Source organism: Garra rufa, chromosome 1, assembly GCF_049309525.1.
Source record: "Garra rufa chromosome 1, GarRuf1.0, whole genome shotgun sequence".
Classification (NCBI taxonomy): domain Eukaryota; kingdom Metazoa; phylum Chordata; class Actinopteri; order Cypriniformes; family Cyprinidae; genus Garra; species Garra rufa.
The window spans coordinates 8,208,454-8,227,837 of record NC_133361.1 but is presented as its reverse complement, the minus strand read 5'-3'; the positions used below and the strand labels follow the sequence as shown (position 1 = coordinate 8,227,837).

Genomic DNA, 19,384 nt, shown 5'->3' with positions numbered 1-19,384 from the left:
TGACCGCGGTGTAAAAAGGGTGCAACTTTCAACTTAAAAAATATACTTATGGAAAATTTACTGAGATTGTCCAGCATTTTCCTGACGGGAATCATCCGTCACGCATTGGTGTGACGTCAACTTCTCCGCTTCGATCGATTGGCTAGAGAAGGAAGCTGTCAATCACATCTGGTGAACCAATGGTGATGTTAAAGCCCGCCCTCATTTACATGAAACCAGGAGCGCAACATTTAGAAAACCAAGCGCAGATTGTTGAACCGAGAGCGAGTGAGCAAAGAGCGTAAACGTACGAAAACTAAAAATGTGAGCAGAAAACACGATTTTAAGAGTGAAACGAATAACTGTGAATTCACATTTCAGATTTGTGCGTGCAAGTGTATAAATATTTATCTTGTGCTTATTATTTTTCAGTTTGTGTCCACGTATTTTATTCTTCTGAATGTCTTTGCATTTAATTTTCATTTGCGTGCGATATATTTTTACATGCGTTTTCAAATCTTTGATTCACGCTTGTTATTTTTCGATCTGTGAGCGCAATACTTTTGAAGGAAATTTGACCCCATATACTTGTATCTATCTGTTCAAGCTTTAAAACTACTTTAAACTTCAAACTATTTCAGATTGAAAACCATCAAACTTAAATCTTTTCAAACTTTTTCTATCTTTAAACTTTAAAAACGAATCAAACTGCTTAAAGCTTTCAAAACTTCTTTTAACTTTAAGGCAAATCTTTCTCAAGCCAACTTAAAGTTTGTCTTGGCGAACTCTTTTATCTAGTTACTTTTACTCTTACTTGAGTAAATATTTCCATAACTACTTGTACTTTTACTTGAGTACAGATTTTGGGTACTCTACCCACCTCTGGTATTAAACAAGCTTTTTTTTTTTTTTTTCTTTTTTTTAATAACTAAAGACTGTAGTATTGATGAACTCTAATGTTATCTTTTTACTTACTAAGTCGAAATTATGTGGTTTGTACAGTTTGGAGGACCAAGTTCAGTACACACCTTATTAATAAGTTGGGGGGTGGCTTAATGGAAAAAAGAGTGAAATTAATGAAAATGCAAAAGTAAATATTTCCCGTATTATTTCCCTCCTCTCGCCGCTTCACACTCCAGTCCAGCGGGTGGCGCTAAACACATACGTTTGTTTGATAAACACCATTGAGCCTCAGATGAAGAAGTTTAGTTTCACCGCTCGCTGTTGTTTTGTCGTGATGCTGTTTTAATACAAACTGTGAGACATTTCTGTTAACAGAAAAATACAGTTTTTGGGAATTGGCTCTGTAAATACCTGTAATAGCCTCACTGACTAAATTTTGAAGCAAACGGACATATCTGGAGGAATATAAGCTGAACTTCGATCTGCTGTTGTGAAAATGGTGTTTGTTAAAGAGGAGGACACGAGTGAACCAGAAACCTGGGAAATAAAACAAGAGGAACCAGAAACCACGGGGATAAAAGACGAACCAGAAACCTGCAGAATAAAGGACGAGGAACCAGAAACCTGGAGGATAAAACAGGAGGAACACGGAGGTTGGTCTTTGGTCTTCTTAATGACTGTTTGTTGTACATTAGGCTCACAAAGCTTTGAACTTCTTTCTGATAAAATAACGTTTATGCATGGTTGGTGAAAAACAACAATTTTAGGTCACTAAAATAAGGTCACAAAACACATACAGAACATTTGTTTATATATATATATATTCCATATGTACAATCATCTACATTTTATAGACCAGTGAAATTTTACAATTCCCAGTACTGCAGCAGAAAAACAAATAGTTGTTGGAAATAATTAAACAGAACCCAAAACCAAATAGTTGTTGAAAATAATTAAAGAGTCAGAAAAGCAAAAAAAAAAAAAAAAAAAAAAAAAGATACAACTGAAATTTAATTGGTTTAATCTGTTTTAGGAGTGCATGCTTATAGAATGAGCACTAGTAACAATACCATAGAATTCTAGGAAAGTGCCCCTGGGACGTAGTGACGACTGTCAGTAGCTGTGTTTCCATCCACCCATGTTTATGGCCATTTTGGAATATGCGCATAAAAATCTCTGAATGGAAACGCGAAAATGCGCATAAATTCTGAAAATGCGCATAAAAAACTTATGCGCACAACTGAGTAGGATAATTTTTTTATCCGATAAGAAAAAAAAAAAATGCGCATAACCTACGATGAAAACACTTTACTGAAAAAATTCCTCAATGCGCATTAAAAAAGTCATGTGACTTTGCACGCTGGAACGGGATAACTTCACTGACCAGCGGACCCATTTTGTTGCAAAGCATCAGACATGTTATTTTGGTCATTCTGAAATGTTTCCTTCAGCGGTTTCGTCACTTTGTAACGGGATGAAAAATGTTGTGGCTCCTTTAAGAGCAGAGTTCCGTTCTGGGCACAGTCTGCAGATATATGCCATGAGCAGGGGCGGACTGGCCATCTGGACGTTCTGGAGAATACCAGAACGGCCGCTGCAGCAGGACCGCCGTCGGCCGTTTTTTTTTTTCTTGCTTATAATTTACTGTTGTTCCATGTCAAGACCGATAGGTGGCAACAATGCGCCTACAAGCCCATAGATGTGCAAGCTCACTCGTCAATGCTTGTCACTCAACTGTTTACAAGTGAAGTGCAGATGGGAGAAAGAACAGGGATACTGCAGGTGTTGGTAATACGAAAAAAAGCAAAGAAAGGGTGGGGCTGAGAAGGTGAGGGAAAAAAAAACACGATATAAGCATGCCGCAGTATTAACATGAAGGCAGAAGAAATATTTAATAAGTAATTAAACCGTTTTTGTGCACACTGCAAAAACTCCATCTAATCAAGTAAAAAAATCTTGTTTCCAGCTAAAAAGTATTTTTAACCTTGTTACTTATATACTAAGCAAGAGTAGAAGGTGTTAGATTATTAATCTTACATTGAGTAGCCTATTTGCCTTCTTTTTAGAATTCTTACCAAGTGTGATTTGTCTTGTTTCATTGGCAGATTATTTCACTTCATTTAAGTTTTCGACTAAAATCAAGTATTTTAAGGGTTAGGTTAGTCGAAAGCTTCTTAAATTAAGTGAAATAATCTGCCAATGTAATAAGACAAATCACACTTGCTAAGAACTCTCAAAATAAGACAAATATACTCAAAATAAGATTAATAATATACCTGCTCTATAATTCTGCTCTTAATTCTGCTCTTGCTTAGTATATAAGTCTCAAAACAAGATCAAAAATACTTTTTAGCTGGAAACAAGATTTTTTGACTTGGTTAGATGAACAGTTTTTGCAGTACCGTATGTTTTTGCACAAATTAATTAAGAGATTTATAAGTAATAAATATAGTTTAAGATTGCATGGAATAGATGACGTAACGCAACGTGAGTTAGGCGAGCTATCCCTAACCCTGACTCAGCGCATTACAACTTGTCCACCACGGCCCCGGCCCTGCGGTCGTTTTGATTATTTTATAGAGATAAAAATCATTTAGTTCAGTTAGAGAACAAACAGTACAATTAAAAACTGAAAGCGGCTGCTCAGTCACATCCGCGGCACGAGTCCGATTTCAGTTATCACATTAGGAGTAAGGTGAGAAAGGCAAGAACTTGCCGAAAGATTTAGTTTCAAAAGTATTTTGGATTTTAAAAAGGCCTGTTGACTGTTTTCGTTTATCTAAGGTGATTTTGGAAGCTCATTCGTTTCTTATTAATTTTTTTCCCACCGTGTTTGCCAATTTTCAGTAGGTCTCTTTTTCATAATTAAACTTTGTGGAGGTTATTTAACAGTTGTTTATTTGTTTTTGTTAATAAATTAATAATTCTATGTTTAAAATAGACTAAGTGAGTTTGTCGTACTGTTTTGTTGTTGTCCATTCAATCAATTGACGCCGAACTGCCGCTAAATCGAAAGTGAAAGTAAAATGCTTACTGACATTTACAAGCTTTTAAAAGCGAATAAAAGCATGGAAACGAGAGAAAACTATCCCATAACCTTTCCCTCGGTGATACCGGTAATGCCCGTGTTGTCACATGTCAATTAACCGCTGGGGAAATCTGAAAATTATTATTTTCATGACTTCTCCTAGTTTTTTTTTTTTTTTTTTCCTGCAAGTTTATCAGGAAGTGACGATTTTGTTCTCTTTGTCTTGTTGGATGGAAACGGTGCTTTATGCGCAAATGTTTTATGCGATGTTCCAGTTTTGCGCATAAGTTAAATTCGCATTTTTGGATGGAAACATAGCTAGTGACATTATCCCCATCAACCAAGGCCCGAGCTGCTACTCCACTTACCTGAAAGGGATCCAAAGACCCGGGGTAGAGCTCAGGCTTGGAATCAAGAAGATTCTTTTAGGGAAATATGGCCGAGTATCTGGGATACCCAGACCAGCCTGTCACATAGGAGCCACTGCCTAGCTCTGCTGGATCCATTCCCTCAGGAAGTGATTCACAGATCTAAGGAAGTAGTCTCCCTTGGACTCCTAAGGAACCGTTCTCTTAAGGTACCTAGGAATGCCTCGACAAACCTAGGTACACTCTAAAAACTCCTGGGTTATTTCTTTAACCCATTTTCTGGGTTATTTGTGTTGGGTTAAAATTATGGGTTATTTTTTCAGAGAGTAACCATTTTCTGGGTTATAGGGCTAATATTTTGACCCAACTCCTGGGTTGTTTAGGTTTATGGGTTATTTTTCAAAGAGTAACCCATGTTCTGGGTTCACGACCCTTCCCCCCGCCCCCGCTGTTGTTCTGGTATTTTCTCACAACAGTCGTTTGAAATAACCGTCACTTGAACTTCACGCTCGATCCTTTTTGGCCTGGGCTTCTTCGGTACAACTTCGTCGCGTATTCAAGGTAAGCAAGTATTTTCAGTGTCAATGTAACGTAAACTTTTCTGTGTCCATGTCCCCGTTAGTAGTTTAGCACCGTTTGCTGAAAAAATGACCATGGCTTATCATGGTAATTCTGTGGTTAGCATGTAGTCACCCGCAGATATGTAACTAGTTTAAAGTCCGTGTAAAGTGAAAGTAAATGTGTTTTGAGTTTTTCAGACTAAAGAAGAAAGTGTAATTAACCACCCAGCCAAATTTGAATGATTAAAAATAACGATAAGTTCATGAAATTCTATGTCAAAATGGTTGAAATGCTTTTTACACATCGTTGAGAAATACATGTATGACCTAAATGACTGAATTCATTTTACACGGTGTTTAAATTCTATTTTTCATAAATTGTGCTGTACTTATCTCATTGTTTTAATACTCGTGGTAATACGATAAGTACAGTGCAGCTAGTGGAGACTTCATGCCGCGTTAAGGGGGTCGTACACCGGACGAGAAGCCGCCCTCGCTGCGTCTAGGACAACTCGAGGTATCGCGTACTTTATCAGTTTATGGCCAGCAATATTGTTACGTTTAAGGATATTATGGGTTTAGATAATGCCAGTACTGTTATGATTGTACTGTATAATTAAAGACCATTGCTGAGACTGCAGTCTTAACACTTACTGTCTGTTAACTAAATTAAATGAGAATATCACCTGAAAATCCAATAACATCAGCAATTTTTCATTCAAGTAGCCGATTTCTGTAAATTAATGTAAAACTAAATTTATGTTGCAGCACATGGTGAAGTCAGTATATACATTAACGACGATTTGTGAGAAAGAAGAGTAAATTTAATATAAGACTATGTACATTTACGCGCTCAAGTTTGTTATTTCAAATGTAGGCGCGCGGCATGCACACCGCAGGTCATGTGACATGAACTAACCAATTAGCTTCATCCTTTCCCTTAATAGCATTGAAAGCACTTCCAAGTCGGAGAAACAGTTTATCATAGCTGTACAGGAATAAATATTTTTAAAAAAATTTAATAACAGAGCTACTGCAAATGATTTTTAATGCTGAAAATCCATTTATCCTTTCCTGAATCTTCCGCGTGTTTATGGAGAGCGCAGGTCATGGTTGCTTAGCAACGGCACTCTCTTCTGGAGCGCAAGCGCACGAGCGCTTTGTTGATAGGAGGAAAGCGGGCGCGCCTAGCGTTTTCCACGCGTTTTTAGGCGCGACATGTGAACGGCCCCATAAAGAATAATGTGTTTGTATTTTAAATACCCTTCTCGTCCAGTGTGCAACCCCCTTTAGCCGTGGCTAGAGCGACGAGGCAACACAATAGTTGAGTTATGTTAACCAGCTGCGCTGTGCTTATCATATTATACAGTGCTCTACTGGCTTAAGTAGTAAGAGTTAAAGAAACGTGTCAGGTCTTCAAATTGTTGCTAACTTCTATTGCTATGTTTTCTCCAGGTCATTTTAAATGGACAGCTTTGTCGCTGATAAGCTAACTGAGTGGCGGCTGTCTGAGCTGATAGAGAATTTTAGAGGTGAGTGTTTTACTCTTAACTGCCCTCACATCATCTCTCTATACCTAAACATTTTTTTCTTTAATACGTTTTAAATGTGTCAGTGCAAGATTTTGTGACAGTCACAACTTCTTTGACAGTGGGGAATGCATATCTATAATAACCCTTTTAGTTAAAAGATACTTGTGCCTTGTCTTTTAGCTGTTATGCATAATAATGGGCCAGATATTCACCTTTGCATTAATGTCATTATTACACTTGTTAATGAAAGAAAAGATAGACAGTATAGATTGTATGGAACTAATATGGAAACTGATGCTCATTTAACTTTTTTTTTTTTTTTTTTTTTTTTTTACAAAGATGTGAATGCACTTAATAAGAAAATGGTGTCTAATGAGATGAGTGGGTCATACAAGACATAATATATTGTATGTGTACATGTATCATTTCCGTTAATTTTGCTTTTAGCCCTTTTAACCCCCTAATTGTTCCTTATCTGTACCTGATGTGTGTTATCTCTACTGCAAAACTTTGTAAAAGATTAAAAATGTCTGTTCATTTTCATTTACATATTTCTATAGTCGTTTTATTTTTTCACACACATACTGATACCTAGAATATTGTTAACCTACAGATGCCAAAGGGGAACTAGCGCTAACACTTCTACCCAACATGGTGCCACAGGCCGTCTACAGGGTTGGGAAGAAGACTGTCCAGCACTCCATTGAAGTGTCCCGGACAGCGTCCGTCCATACACCAAATGCCTGTAAGTACAATGGACCAGTTTCTCAGCACCACTCTGAGAGAGAATATTCTTAATTCTAACTATGCTGTACAGGTGAAAGATGGCAATCCAAGTGACATGTTTCATGTGAAAGCTAAAGGGTGAATCCTGATTTAAAAAAAAAAAAAAAAACCTCCAAGGTTCCTCGCAGTTGTATTTCAGTTTTGAGTGATGCCATCTATGGTAGCTAGAAAGTGAAGTTGAAGATGTTAAGTTTTATTACTCTGAGTGGTTCTCAATCCACATTTTCTTTTACACATTCATGACCCACTCAAAATGAACACATCAATTAAGAACCACAGTTCATTTGGCTTCCTTCCTACAGTTAGTGTCAGCATTATAACACAAACTGGTAGTCTATTATCTTGCTTACAGTTCACCTTCTACACAATATTCACATTCTTTTGTGTATCTTTCTGTCTCTGTCTGTTTTAGGTTGGAACAAATATGGTGGAATACCTCTTGCAATCAAAGCCATTCCTCTCTGTCCTGGCGCTGGGAGACCCCCAGCAATGTGCTTCTCAGGCATTTGTGATATTAGCTGGTCAGGCACTCTGTTTCGGGCAGTTGACGTGTGTTTCAAGGCATTTTATGTTCTTGATATCAACTACCCCAAGCAGTGTGCTCCCGCATGGGAGTTTCTGCAGCAAGTTGTATATCAGATTGAGGGATCTGAATCAAAACCTGTCAAATTTCTTAAGACTGCCTTGCTTAATTGCAGAACTGTTTAATCGTGTTAAGCTGCAGTAATTGACACAACCAATGTTTAAAGCCTCAAGTTCAATCCAGTTATTGAATGTTGTCAAATGTTTGAGAGAGAATAAGTTGTTTATTTTTCTATTTTTTAAATGTCTAATTGTTATACAATGTTATTACAGTGTGACCTAAAATAAATAGGTCCAAGTGTGTGTTTTTTTTTATTGAATTTAATTTAATGCAATAAAAATGTAAAAGTGCTTGAAGTGTGTAAGTGTTTTATTTTCTGAAATAAGGCATACTGGCATAGTTACCCAAGTTAGGTTATTTTTGACCTCTGACCTTTGGTTAAAAAGGGACCTACTAATTTCTGGGTTATTTCAACCCAGATATTTGGGTTGTTCTTTTGACCCAGAAGTTGGGTTATATTAACTACAATGTTGGGTTATTGTAACCCAGCATTTGGGTCAGGTATTTAACCCAGAAGTTGGGTCAAAAAGAATAACCCATTTTTCTGGGTTGAAATAACCCAGAAATTAGTTGGTCCCTTTTTAACCCAGGATTTGGGTCAAAAATAACCCATTATGGGTTAGTTTTGACCCAGGAGTTTTTAGTGTGTAGCTGATGGTCAGGGGTTTTAAAGATGATACCCGGGTGAAGTTGGACCCAAGGAGACCGGGGCTTTAACCAACTCCGAGAATGGAAACGGAGTCTTGCGCGTTACCCATACCATAAAGGATTTTAGAAGGTGCCCAGAGCTTGGTGAGCACTTACCATAGCATGTATTTGAGGAAGGTGTTCCTAGAGCTCCAAGCTTGTCAATTATGACAAGCAATAGAAGGGGGTCAACCCTCTTTAGGTGAGGGGAGCGATGCTACACCCTATAATCAGGACAGAAAGTCCTCAAACTGTGTAGACTGATAAACTGAGCTAGAACTGTCCATCCAATAAATAGTGGATAATGGTGAGGACAGACTCCTAACCCTGAGCTGCAAGGAGGAACATCCGTCCTAACGAGGGGGCACTCTACGAGGACCCTCTCCGCAGAAAGGGGAGAGACCTACCCCTTACACAAGGCCTGAGGAGTGAGAATCAACCTTAGATGCAATAACCTAACCTTGAGAGACGAGGAAGAATATCTGACCCAGCAGAGGGTGGAGCTCTAAGAACCTAATGCCTTTTTCACACAAGTCTGTATGCAGTTCTGTGTTACGTATGCGGTGCAGAAGCAGCACGGACCCATTTTGCTTTCACACAGGATGCTTTCAGGGCTGCAGCTCAGCAAAAAAGTAGAGGCTATGCGGAAACGATCGCTGCACTGCTGCAAACGCACTGCTTCTGATACGCACTGCCGGACGTTAATGTCTGAAACAGGCGTTAGGGTACACATGAACATCCACACTGGAGAGAAACCTTATAAGTGTTCACACTGGGACGAGATTCAATCAGTCTGGAACCCTGAAAAATCATGAGAGGATCCACTAGGTTTGGCACGGTTCACAAAACCCACGGTTTGGTTCGTATCACGGTTTTAGGTCACGGTTTTCAGTTCTGTACGGTTCTTTTTTTTTTTTTTTTTTTTTTTTTTAATAACACTCCAGAAATTTACTTTGGCATATGATATGTAGCTTGATACATTATTTTAAAAAAAAAGTTACATGTGTAAACATTCACAAACTGAATTGGACTTGACTTTAAGCACATTATTGGGACATCTCTGAGGAAAGCTAGCGGAGATTTTGATACAGCAAGAGAGAAGACATTGATGACATGCTTTTCATTTATTTGGCAAAAACAGGAGAATGTGTATTGCTATCTCTACAGGAATTCATGTGCCTTTTTAGCACATAAAGATTGAAATGAAGAATTAACTTGCATTTATCAAACTGCCAACTTCAGTATAGCTCTTACAAAAATGTTATCTTTTAAAAGAAAAAGAGTAAATCTTTAAGCTCTGTCTTTTAAACAAGTGATTGGTTGGTTCATGTCACATGACCTGCAGTGCACTTGCGGCATTCTGAAAAGTTGAGATGTTTCAAAGTTTCTTTAAGGGTATTCTATAGACTTTGGATGGTTTTGTCTCGATGCGGCGTGGACGGGCCTGGAAAAAACGAGCGTTTTTGTTTTTTTTACTTTTTTTTTTATATAGTTTAAGGTATATCAGCATCTCAACAACAATGAAGCTGTAGCAAAGAAAATCACCAACACGCTTAAAAGCTGTGTAAATAAATGTAAATGAATCCAGATAAAAGATAAAAGTACTTGGCCCAAAAAAGGTTGATAACCACTGGTGTATTACCAAAAATAAACACATAATATTATTAGTAACTGCACTTTTATTATTGCAAAACAGTAGTGATTTTATGATTAAACTATCTTTATGATCCCGCTACCAAATCTGCTTCTGGTGTCACATCTCAGCTTTTTTACAATTCACTAAAAATGAACCATTTTCCTTTTATTTCAGAGTTGATTAAAGAAAAAGAGGAGAATGAAGAATCAAGCGAAGTTGAGGAGAATAATTATGTCGAAACTGGAGAAAAACCTTTGAGTTGCTCTCAAACCAAAAAGAAAAAAATAAAGAAAGGAAGCACCAAGAAATCTTTCACCTGCACTCAGTGTGGAAAGAGTGTCACACGCAAAAGAAGTCTTGAGCGTCACATGAGACTTCATACTGGAGAGAAGCCGTTCACTTGTGATCAGTGTGGGAAGAGTTTCTCACAATCATCATACCTTAAGAGACACATGAACGTCCACACTGCTGGAGAAAAACTGTATAAGTGTTCACACTGCGACAAGAGATCGAGTCGGTTAGCATATCTGAAAGCACATGAGAGGATCCACACTCAAGAAAAAACATATAAGTGTTCACACTGCGACAAGAGATTCAGTCTGTTAGTATATCTGAAAGCACATGAGAGGATACACACTCGAGAAAAAACATATAAGTGTTCACACTGTGACAAGAGATTGAGTTGTTCAGCACATCTGAAAACACATGAGATGATCCACACTGGAGAAAAACCATATAAGTGTTCACACTGCGACAAGAGATTCAGTTGTTCAGCACATCTGAAAACACATGAGATGATCCACACTGGAGAGAAGCCCTTTAAGTGTTCACACTGTGATAAGAGATTCATTAAGTCAGGGCAACTGAAAACACATGAGAGGATTCACACTGGAGAAAAGCCCTTTAACTGTTCACACTGTGACAAGAGTTTCAATCAGTCATCAACTCTGAAAACACATGAGAGGATCCACACTGGAGAGAAACCCTATCACTGTGATGGGTGTGAAAGACGTTTCACTCATTTCTCTGCTCTACACAGACATAAAAAATCATTTCACATATATGGGGAAAATTTTGTGTCTTATCAGTGTCCTGTCTAGACATATCCAGTGCTTTTATATGTGACGGCTAGGGAGTGAAAACCTGTTGTTTTGGGAGTCTAAAACCACTTTTTGTTGAAACCGGGTCCTACAATTGATAGATTTGAGAATTTAACATCTTGTTTACACGGATATTTCCTGAGACAATGCCATGATTACAGCAGAAAGATTGGATGGGGAAAGCTCTGCCTTTTGTGAATGAGCCTTATGTACATCATCTTAAGATCTGATGCTGTTGCCTTAACAAACATGAAACAATAATGAATAAAGCATTAATCTGGATAAATCTGTTTTTTAAGCAGTCATTACAAGTTACATGGCAAAGAAACATTAACTAGTTTTCACAGTTTTTACATCTTCAAAACCAGCCGATTCAACTGGAAGATTCAGATCAACACAAAGATGGAGTTCCTTCCCAACGAACAAAATCAAAACTAGTTATTATTCAGTGATATATTTAGAAAACACAGATGCAGGTTACAATGTCATGCAGCTTTGTAATTGATTCTTCTGTGCTTCTCTTGTAAGTATGAATGGATACCTGAAACTGGTATTAAACAAGCTTTTTTTTTATTACTAAAGACTGTAGCATTGATAAGCTCTAATGTTAACTTTTCTGCTTTTGCTGCTGCAAAGTTAAGGGAATACACTTACAATTTCTCATTGGTAAATAAATATTATCAAACTAATTGTATCTTGCCAACTGACCTAAAGTTGTAATTATGAGAAAAAAGTTAAGACTACGTGATAAAAAAAAAAAAAAAAAAAAAAACTATGACCTAAGTCATAATTACGAGATAAAAAGTAAAAAGTATGACTTTAATTATGACTTTAACACATTGGTCACAGGAAAGTGGTCTAATGCCTTAAAAAGTCGAAATTATTACAAATGAAAGTCATAATTACATGATAAAATGTCGAAATTATGACTTACTAAATCGAAATTATGTTGTTTGTACAGTTTGGAGGACCAAGTTCAGTATACACCTTAGGTTTGGGCGTGGCTTAATGGAAAAAAGAGTGAAATGAATGAAAATGCAAAAGTAAATATTTCCCGTATTATTTCCCTCCTCTCGCCGCTTCATACTCCAGTCCAGCGGGTGGCGCTAAACACATACGTTTGTTTGCCAAACACCATTGAGCCTCAGAGGAAGAAGTTTAGTTTCACCGCTCGCTGTTGTTTTGTCGTGATGCTGTTTTAATACAAACTGTGAGAAATTTCTGTTAACAGAAAAATACAGTTTTTGGGAATTGGCTCTGTAAATACCTGTAATAGCCTCACTGACTAAATTTTGAAGCAAACGGACATATCTGGAGGAATATAAGCTGAACTTCGATCTGCTGTTGTGAAAATGGTGTTTGTTAAAGAGGAGAGGACACGAGTGAACCAGAAACCTGGGAAATAAAACAAGAGGAACCAGAAACCACGGGGATAAAAGACGAACCAGAAACCTGCAGAATAAAGGACGAGGAACCAGAAACCTGGAGGATAAAACAAGAGGAACACGGAGGTTGGTCTTTGGTCTTCTTCATGACTGTTTGTTGTACATTAGGCTCACAAAGCTTTGAACTTCTTTCTGATAAAATAACGTTTATGCATGGTTGGTGAGAAACAAAAATTTTAGGTCACTAAAATAATGTCATAAAACACATACAGAACATTTGTTCACTTTTGGGAACTGGATATAGTAGACTAGAGTTCTTTCTAGGGCTGCTCGATTATGGCAAAAATCATAATCACCATTATTTTGGTCGCTATTATTTAACAGGATTATGAGTGGGCCATATGTCCAAAACGTTATATGAGTGATTTATTTGAAAGGTAGTGATATTTACCAAATATATATATATTCTATATGTACAATCATCTACATTTTATAGACCAGTGAAATTTTACAATTCCCAGTGCTGCAGCAGAAAAACAAATAGTTGTTAAAAATAATTAAACAGAACCCAAAACCAAATAGTTGTTGAAAATAATTAAAGAGTCAGAAAAGCATTTTTTTTTAAATGCAAGTATAAAGCTTTACAGTCAGGAATCCTGTTTCAGCCAGGTCAGAAAAAAATGAATGCCTTAAAACAGTGGTTCTCAACAAGGGGGGCGCAAATTGTTTTCGAGAAAAAACAGACAAGGCATTATTTGGGTACTGGGTGTATTTTATTGCGTTTCACGTAGTACAGATATTCTAAACCGGTGGACCTCCAGGGTGCCGCGAGATAGCTTAAGATTCATTTAAATATTATCCTAAAACTGTTTACTTTCATTATTAATGTTTTAGATGAAAATGATCAAAGCACGGTCTCTCGTGTTCTGTGATTGATTGCTTTGGACTCGACTCCGCAAGTTTCAGCGCACGTAAATAGGCTACAGACTGAAGGGCAGCTCAAAACTTTCAACTGCTGCACAAAACTTCATTTTAGAGACCTGCAATGGACATTTTAGTCCCGCTCCCGCAAGTTTCTGTCCCGCAGAAATATCGTCCCTCTCCCGCAGAAATATGTTATTTCGTCCTGCTCCCGCCCGCAACATTCATGTTTTGGCCCTCTTCCACCCGCAAAAGTAACCTATACCCCCCGGGAGTGCAGGTCATTACTTCATCTCTTGGCTGCATGAAAAAAACCGTCGCGCTAATGTAGAGTTAAAGACGATCAGAGTTATAGTAATGAACTTGCGCGTGCTTAATGTGTGACACTCTTGTATATCAGAGTCGTACATTAGGCACGCATAAGTCCGCTATTGAATCACAAACTATTCATGCTTTCGGGGCACTTGCCCATAGATCCACATTTTTGCGTGAAATTTCAAAATATTTGTATAGTTGTCAAAATGAATGTCCTGTGAGTGTTTTATAATAGATGTTCACCCATAGAGGATCTTGTGAGTGTCAGTGGGGTTTTATGCAAGTTTTTGCTGTATTTTTCATTTGTATGTATATTTTGTAATGGATACAAACAGTAGATATTCAGTCAGTCCAGTTTAAATGACAGGTGCACTTACTATAAGTACTACACACACACAAAGTGCTATATACCTCTGGTCTATGCATCCCTGCCTCTGCTTAATTATCCACGGTGTGGATCAAACGTCCCGCGAACCCGCTCCTACGTCCCGATCTAAATCAAATTATTCGCGATACGTGCTTTAAAGTCACAGAAAACAGTGAATCTTTTTGCGACGCAGTGGTTTACAGATTCGGAGTTTACAAAAAGCTCCGTTGATAGCTTGCTCACCTTCTCTATAAAATGTATTCGTTGTTTGAAAGTAAATCATTACTATTAATAGACCTAACTTAAAATGTTTTTTTTTAAATTGTGATCACATAATACAGCTTCCGTCGTATTAAAAACATTTCATGACCTGACACTCATCTGGTTCTTTTCCTAAAAAGGAGAGAGGAAAAAAAAGTTTTCAAAAGCAACCCCCCCTCTGTTTATTTCACAAATCGCACAAATATGTATATGTGTGTGTGTTAAAATGTTAGAACTGAGCAGAGGGCAAAACTAATGTTTTGGTTAATAAAACAGGCTTAAAAATAAACATCTTCAAAAAAAAAAATCGAAATTATGACTAAAACACATTGGTCACAGAATAGTGGTCTAATGATAAACAGGACATTCCAAAACGAAATAACTTGGCTTAAAACAGTTTGGAGGACCAATATCAGTACATACCTTATTAATAAATTGGGGGTGGCTTAATGGAAAAAAAAAAGAGTGTAATAAGTGAAATTGCAAAATCTGATATAAAACGTGTAGTTGAATGAACGTTTTAAAGACTCACAGACAGTCCCTTGCCTCCATCTTGTGGCATAACCATAAAACAGCAGGTCTAGAACACGCAGGTGAAATACTAGCAGAAAAAAGTTCAGATGCAAAGGCCTCTATTTTTCTTTCAAATTTGCATATATATCACAGTATTACTGCTTTTGCTGTATTTTGGATAAAATAAACGCCGGCTTGGTGAGGGTTAGAACAGATTTTTTTAAAACATTACAAATCTTACTTTTCAAAAACCTTAGACTGGTTTAACATGCTTACTTTGTCATGATACAAAGTCCTCATGGAACTGTGGTAGGGCTGGGCAATATATCGAACGATATTGTGAGGCGCGTTTAGTCAATGAAGCCAGTGCTTTGATTAGTAGTAAATCTCCATCACGTGCGGCTTCAATCAAAGCACCGGCTTCATTGACTAAACGCGCCTCACAATATCGTTCGATATATTGCCTAGCCCTAAACTGTGGTGATGGCCTTTTTTTCTGATTGTTCATTTTCGAGGTCAAGATTTGTAATTTGTACTTGACAGGTAAAAAATGTTTAAACTACATTATCAGTACTGTAGAGTTTACTTTCATTTAATTGAAATATGGTACTAATACTGTAAATAGAGTAAGAAATAGTATTGTACTGTAAATGCAATTACAGTATTAATACTGTGAATCCAGCTGCCAGTAAGTTGGTATAAAATTCACAGCAACCCTAAACTGAAACTAAACTGTTTCTTTAATTTACAAAAGCAAATAGTTTTGTCTATTATGACTATACACAAAGATAAGTAGACCCTTTGTTGTTTCAAATAATATTTTATTCTTATCTGTGTAAATTGAGTATTTTTTATTTCTTTTTGTGGTCATCAAGAAAAAAAAAACTCCAGTGGGTAATACTAATGACAGTTATAAAGTTTAAAGTAGTTTAATATTTAGTTTGTTGTAACTGAAACCATCTTTAGAGCTGTTGAACAATATAGATGGAGCCGCAAATAATAAGGGACACTTATTTTCAACTAAATGTATGTTAGGGTACTTTCACGTTCGTTTTTTTTTTCCAAGTTACTGACAAATAAACTGTTTTTGCTTTTATTTTAGAATTAATTGATAAAAGTAAGGAGAATGAAGAATTGAGTAAAGCTGAGGAGAAAAATCATTTCAAAACTGGAGAAAAACCTTCGAGTTGCTCTCAAACCAAACAGAAAGATTTAAGGAAAAGAAGAGCCAGGAAATCGTTCCCCTGCACTCAGTGTGGAAAGAGTTTGACAAGCAAATATAATCTTGACGTTCACATGAGAATTCACACTGGTGAGAAACTGTTCGCTTGTGATCAGTGCGGAAAACGATTCACACAATCGTTAAGCCTTAAGGATCACATGAAGATCCACACTGGAGAGAAACCACACGCGTGTGATCAATGCGGGAAGAGTTTCATACAAAAAGGAAGCCTTACGGCACATAAGAGAGTTCATACTGGAGAGAAACCGTTCTCTTGTGATCAATGTGGAAGTAGTTTTGCACACGTAGCAAACCTTAGGGTACACATGAACATCCACACTGGACAGAAACCTTATAAGTGTTCACACTGTGACAAGAGATTCAATCAGTCTGGAACCCTGAAAAATCATGAGAGGATCCACACTGGAGTCAAACTGTACTCTTGTGATCAATGTGATAAAACATTTATGTGGGCTTCAGTCCTGAAGAAACACCTGACAGTTCATACAAAGGAGAAGCCGTGTTCATATATTTCGTGGGATAAGAGTTTGTCATGTTTTTCAATTTTAAACAAACATCAGAAAATAAGAAAGTACCCTTGCTTTGAGTGTGAAAAGACGTTTACTTCAGCAAACTGTTTAAAACAGCACAAGAGGATCCACACTGGAGAAAAACCTTATACATGTTCACACTGCGGCAAGAGATTCAGTCAGTCATCAACTCTGAAACAACATGAGAGGATTCACACTGGAGAGAAACCGTATCAATGCACTGAATGTGGGAAGCGTTTCAATCAGTTAACTTCTCTAAACGTCCATACGAAAAACAAGCACAGGAAGTAGATCATCTTCAGATCCGGCACTTTCAGGTAGTGTTGTTTTTGGTGGCCGTTTTTAATTTTGGTTTTATTCCAGTTTTGTGTGAAGCTGTCATTTTAGTTTTTATTAGTTTTAGTCACGTTCATAGTCTTTTTAGTCTAGTCAAGTTTTAGTCAGCTAAAAGTCTGAGCATTTTAGTCCATGTTATCCATGACTATTTTCATCAGGTTTTAGTTGAGGGAAACTGATGACATTTAGTCTAGTTTTAGTCAATGAAAATTGTATTTCAATCTGAAAATTGTATTTTCATCAGGTCTGATGCTGAATTTCTGAACGAGACACAATAATGCATCAAGCAATAAAGTATAATTGGGATACACAATCAATACAAGTAACAGTATCTCTTAAGTTTACATAGTGTATAAAGTTTATCTTCAAAACCAGCCGATTCAACTGTAAGATTCAGACAAACACGAAGTTGGAGTTCCTCCCTAAAGAAAATTGTCGGACAGTTCAATATCATACTATAAAAGAATAATGGTACATTGAGTAAAAGTAGAGTATATCCATTTTTCTATATGGAAAATATGATTTTGCATGTCAATGCTATTAATAAAAGTACATTTTGTATGCTTCCAAACTCAAGCTCAGTGCTTTCCTGTCAAATGTGTATTACAGTGTTTCTCAACGGGGTGTTGATATATGAGCTGAAACTTGCAAAAGAAAATGGAATGCCGCACGGCTGTGCAGTTAATGGAAATTCGGTTTTGATTTCTGCTTCAAACGGTTAATGAAAATGCTGATAATTATTGCGCCCCATTCCGCCCCCTTTCCAGTGGTGCGCTCCTCCCTAAAAGCCTGCTTTCACATTTAAATCATCAAAATCATGTAACATTAGTTTTGTAAAACAGGACGTGCTTGACTTATTAATGTTTCTTTGATTTTGTGTTTTTAATAGCGCGTAAGAAAACTTACGTTTTGTGACATGTAAAGTTATCTTTTAGCTCAAGGTCCGCGCCTAAACGGTCAAATATTACAAATAAATACAAATATTTAAAAATAAGGTGATAATGCATGTAAACCCTTGTCAGTTATGTCTTAAATGATCATAAACAGTTGAGAATGAAAATATGTGCGTAGCTGTATATTGGGTACAAAGAGAAATAGTACAGAGAGAAAAGTCACTCGCTCTTGAATAAAGGACTTTTGTAGTTTTAATAAGAAACAAAGCATGTTTACAGTGAAGACGCTGTTTTATTTTACATTCAAATAATTACATTCAATTACTGTAGTATTGTTATTAGGGCTGCAACGATTCATCGACATTGTCGACAAAAATCGATAATAGAAATAGTCGACAATGAATTTCATTGTCGATGTTGTCGCCAGACATGTTTTTTCCGACCGAGTGAGGCATCTCTCTGCCGAGAGTCGCACATGCGCATTAGCTTCTATGCTGAGCGATAACATACAGAAATGGCGGCGTCCATGGCAGCAGCTGCGCGTACCAAAACACGCCCGTTTCACACATATTCCGTCTGCAGTGCGTATGCGCTGCGTATTTTTTCTGCACCCATGTCGGATTAGCGTTCACAACGCACGAACTGCAAACGCGTTCTGTGTGAAAGCAAAACGAGTTCGTGCTGCTTCTGCACAGCATACGTAACGTACACGGACTGCAGACTGAGTATGTGTGAAACAGGCGTAAAGTTTGGGAGCATTTTAGCCTGCTACGGCGAATAAAAACCTGTCCTGCATGGTTTGCAAAGCAGTCCTTGCGCATCACGGCAGCACCTCGGTGATGCACGAACATTTAAAGAGAAAGCACGTCGGACAGTTGAATGAAACGGAGTTTGGCTCGCCTCGGTAAGATTTAAAGGTCCACTGAAGTGCCTTGAAACACGCAGCGTTATTCTATGTGGTGACCTACTTTTAACTGAAACAAAAACAAATCGCCCAGCCCCGCCCACTAATTTTGAATAGCCAATAGCGTTCCATTTATATCTGCTCGGGCAAGAGCCGTTGAGCTCGGTAAAGCCGCATTTGTAAGCTTATGACAGCCACAGACTAATAAATTACCCCACAAATTCAATATGAAACTTGCTAAAACGAAATAGTGATCATTATCATGCTGAGGCTGTGTAGTTTAATACATGCCGACCGCACATATGAGCGCTTATGATCTGCTCCGCGTCTCTGTGTAGGGGGCGGGACACTACGGACTCTAGAGAGCATTTGATTGGACTGAACGTTTGCTGAGAAACTGAAGTGCAGGTGAGATCATCCAAATACTTGATTCATATTGGCGGAAGTGACGAGACTGTAAGTTTTGAATGCCCATATCTTGTAAATGCGAATTT

The 19,384-nt window shown here is 37.5% G+C and overlaps 2 protein-coding genes and 1 long non-coding RNA gene across 3 annotated transcripts in view; all 3 read left to right on the top strand.

Annotated features, from left to right (window-relative positions):
• LOC141329326 (uncharacterized) overlaps nt 1-11,497 on the top strand; it is a 15,045-nt gene extending 3,548 nt beyond the window's left edge. The window contains exon 2 of the mRNA XM_073835458.1: nt 10,297-11,497. Within this exon, the coding sequence (XP_073691559.1) occupies nt 10,297-11,222 (926 nt within the window). The 3' untranslated portion in view covers nt 11,223-11,497. The remainder of the gene's footprint in view (nt 1-10,296) is intronic.
• Nucleotides 4,577-7,101, top strand: LOC141329822 (uncharacterized). The gene is made up of 3 exons (XR_012355187.1): nt 4,577-4,839; nt 6,294-6,370; nt 6,984-7,101. It is a non-coding gene; the product is annotated as an uncharacterized lncRNA (long non-coding RNA).
• Nucleotides 11,498-11,704: 207 nt separating the features above from the next.
• LOC141342071 (uncharacterized) overlaps nt 11,705-19,384 on the top strand; it is a 13,179-nt gene continuing 5,499 nt past the window's right edge. Inside the window, exons 1-3 of the mRNA XM_073846487.1 lie at nt 11,705-11,745; nt 12,591-12,733; nt 16,087-17,018. Of these exons, the coding sequence (XP_073702588.1) occupies nt 11,705-11,745; nt 12,591-12,733; nt 16,087-17,018 (1,116 nt within the window). The remainder of the gene's footprint in view (nt 11,746-12,590; nt 12,734-16,086; nt 17,019-19,384) is intronic.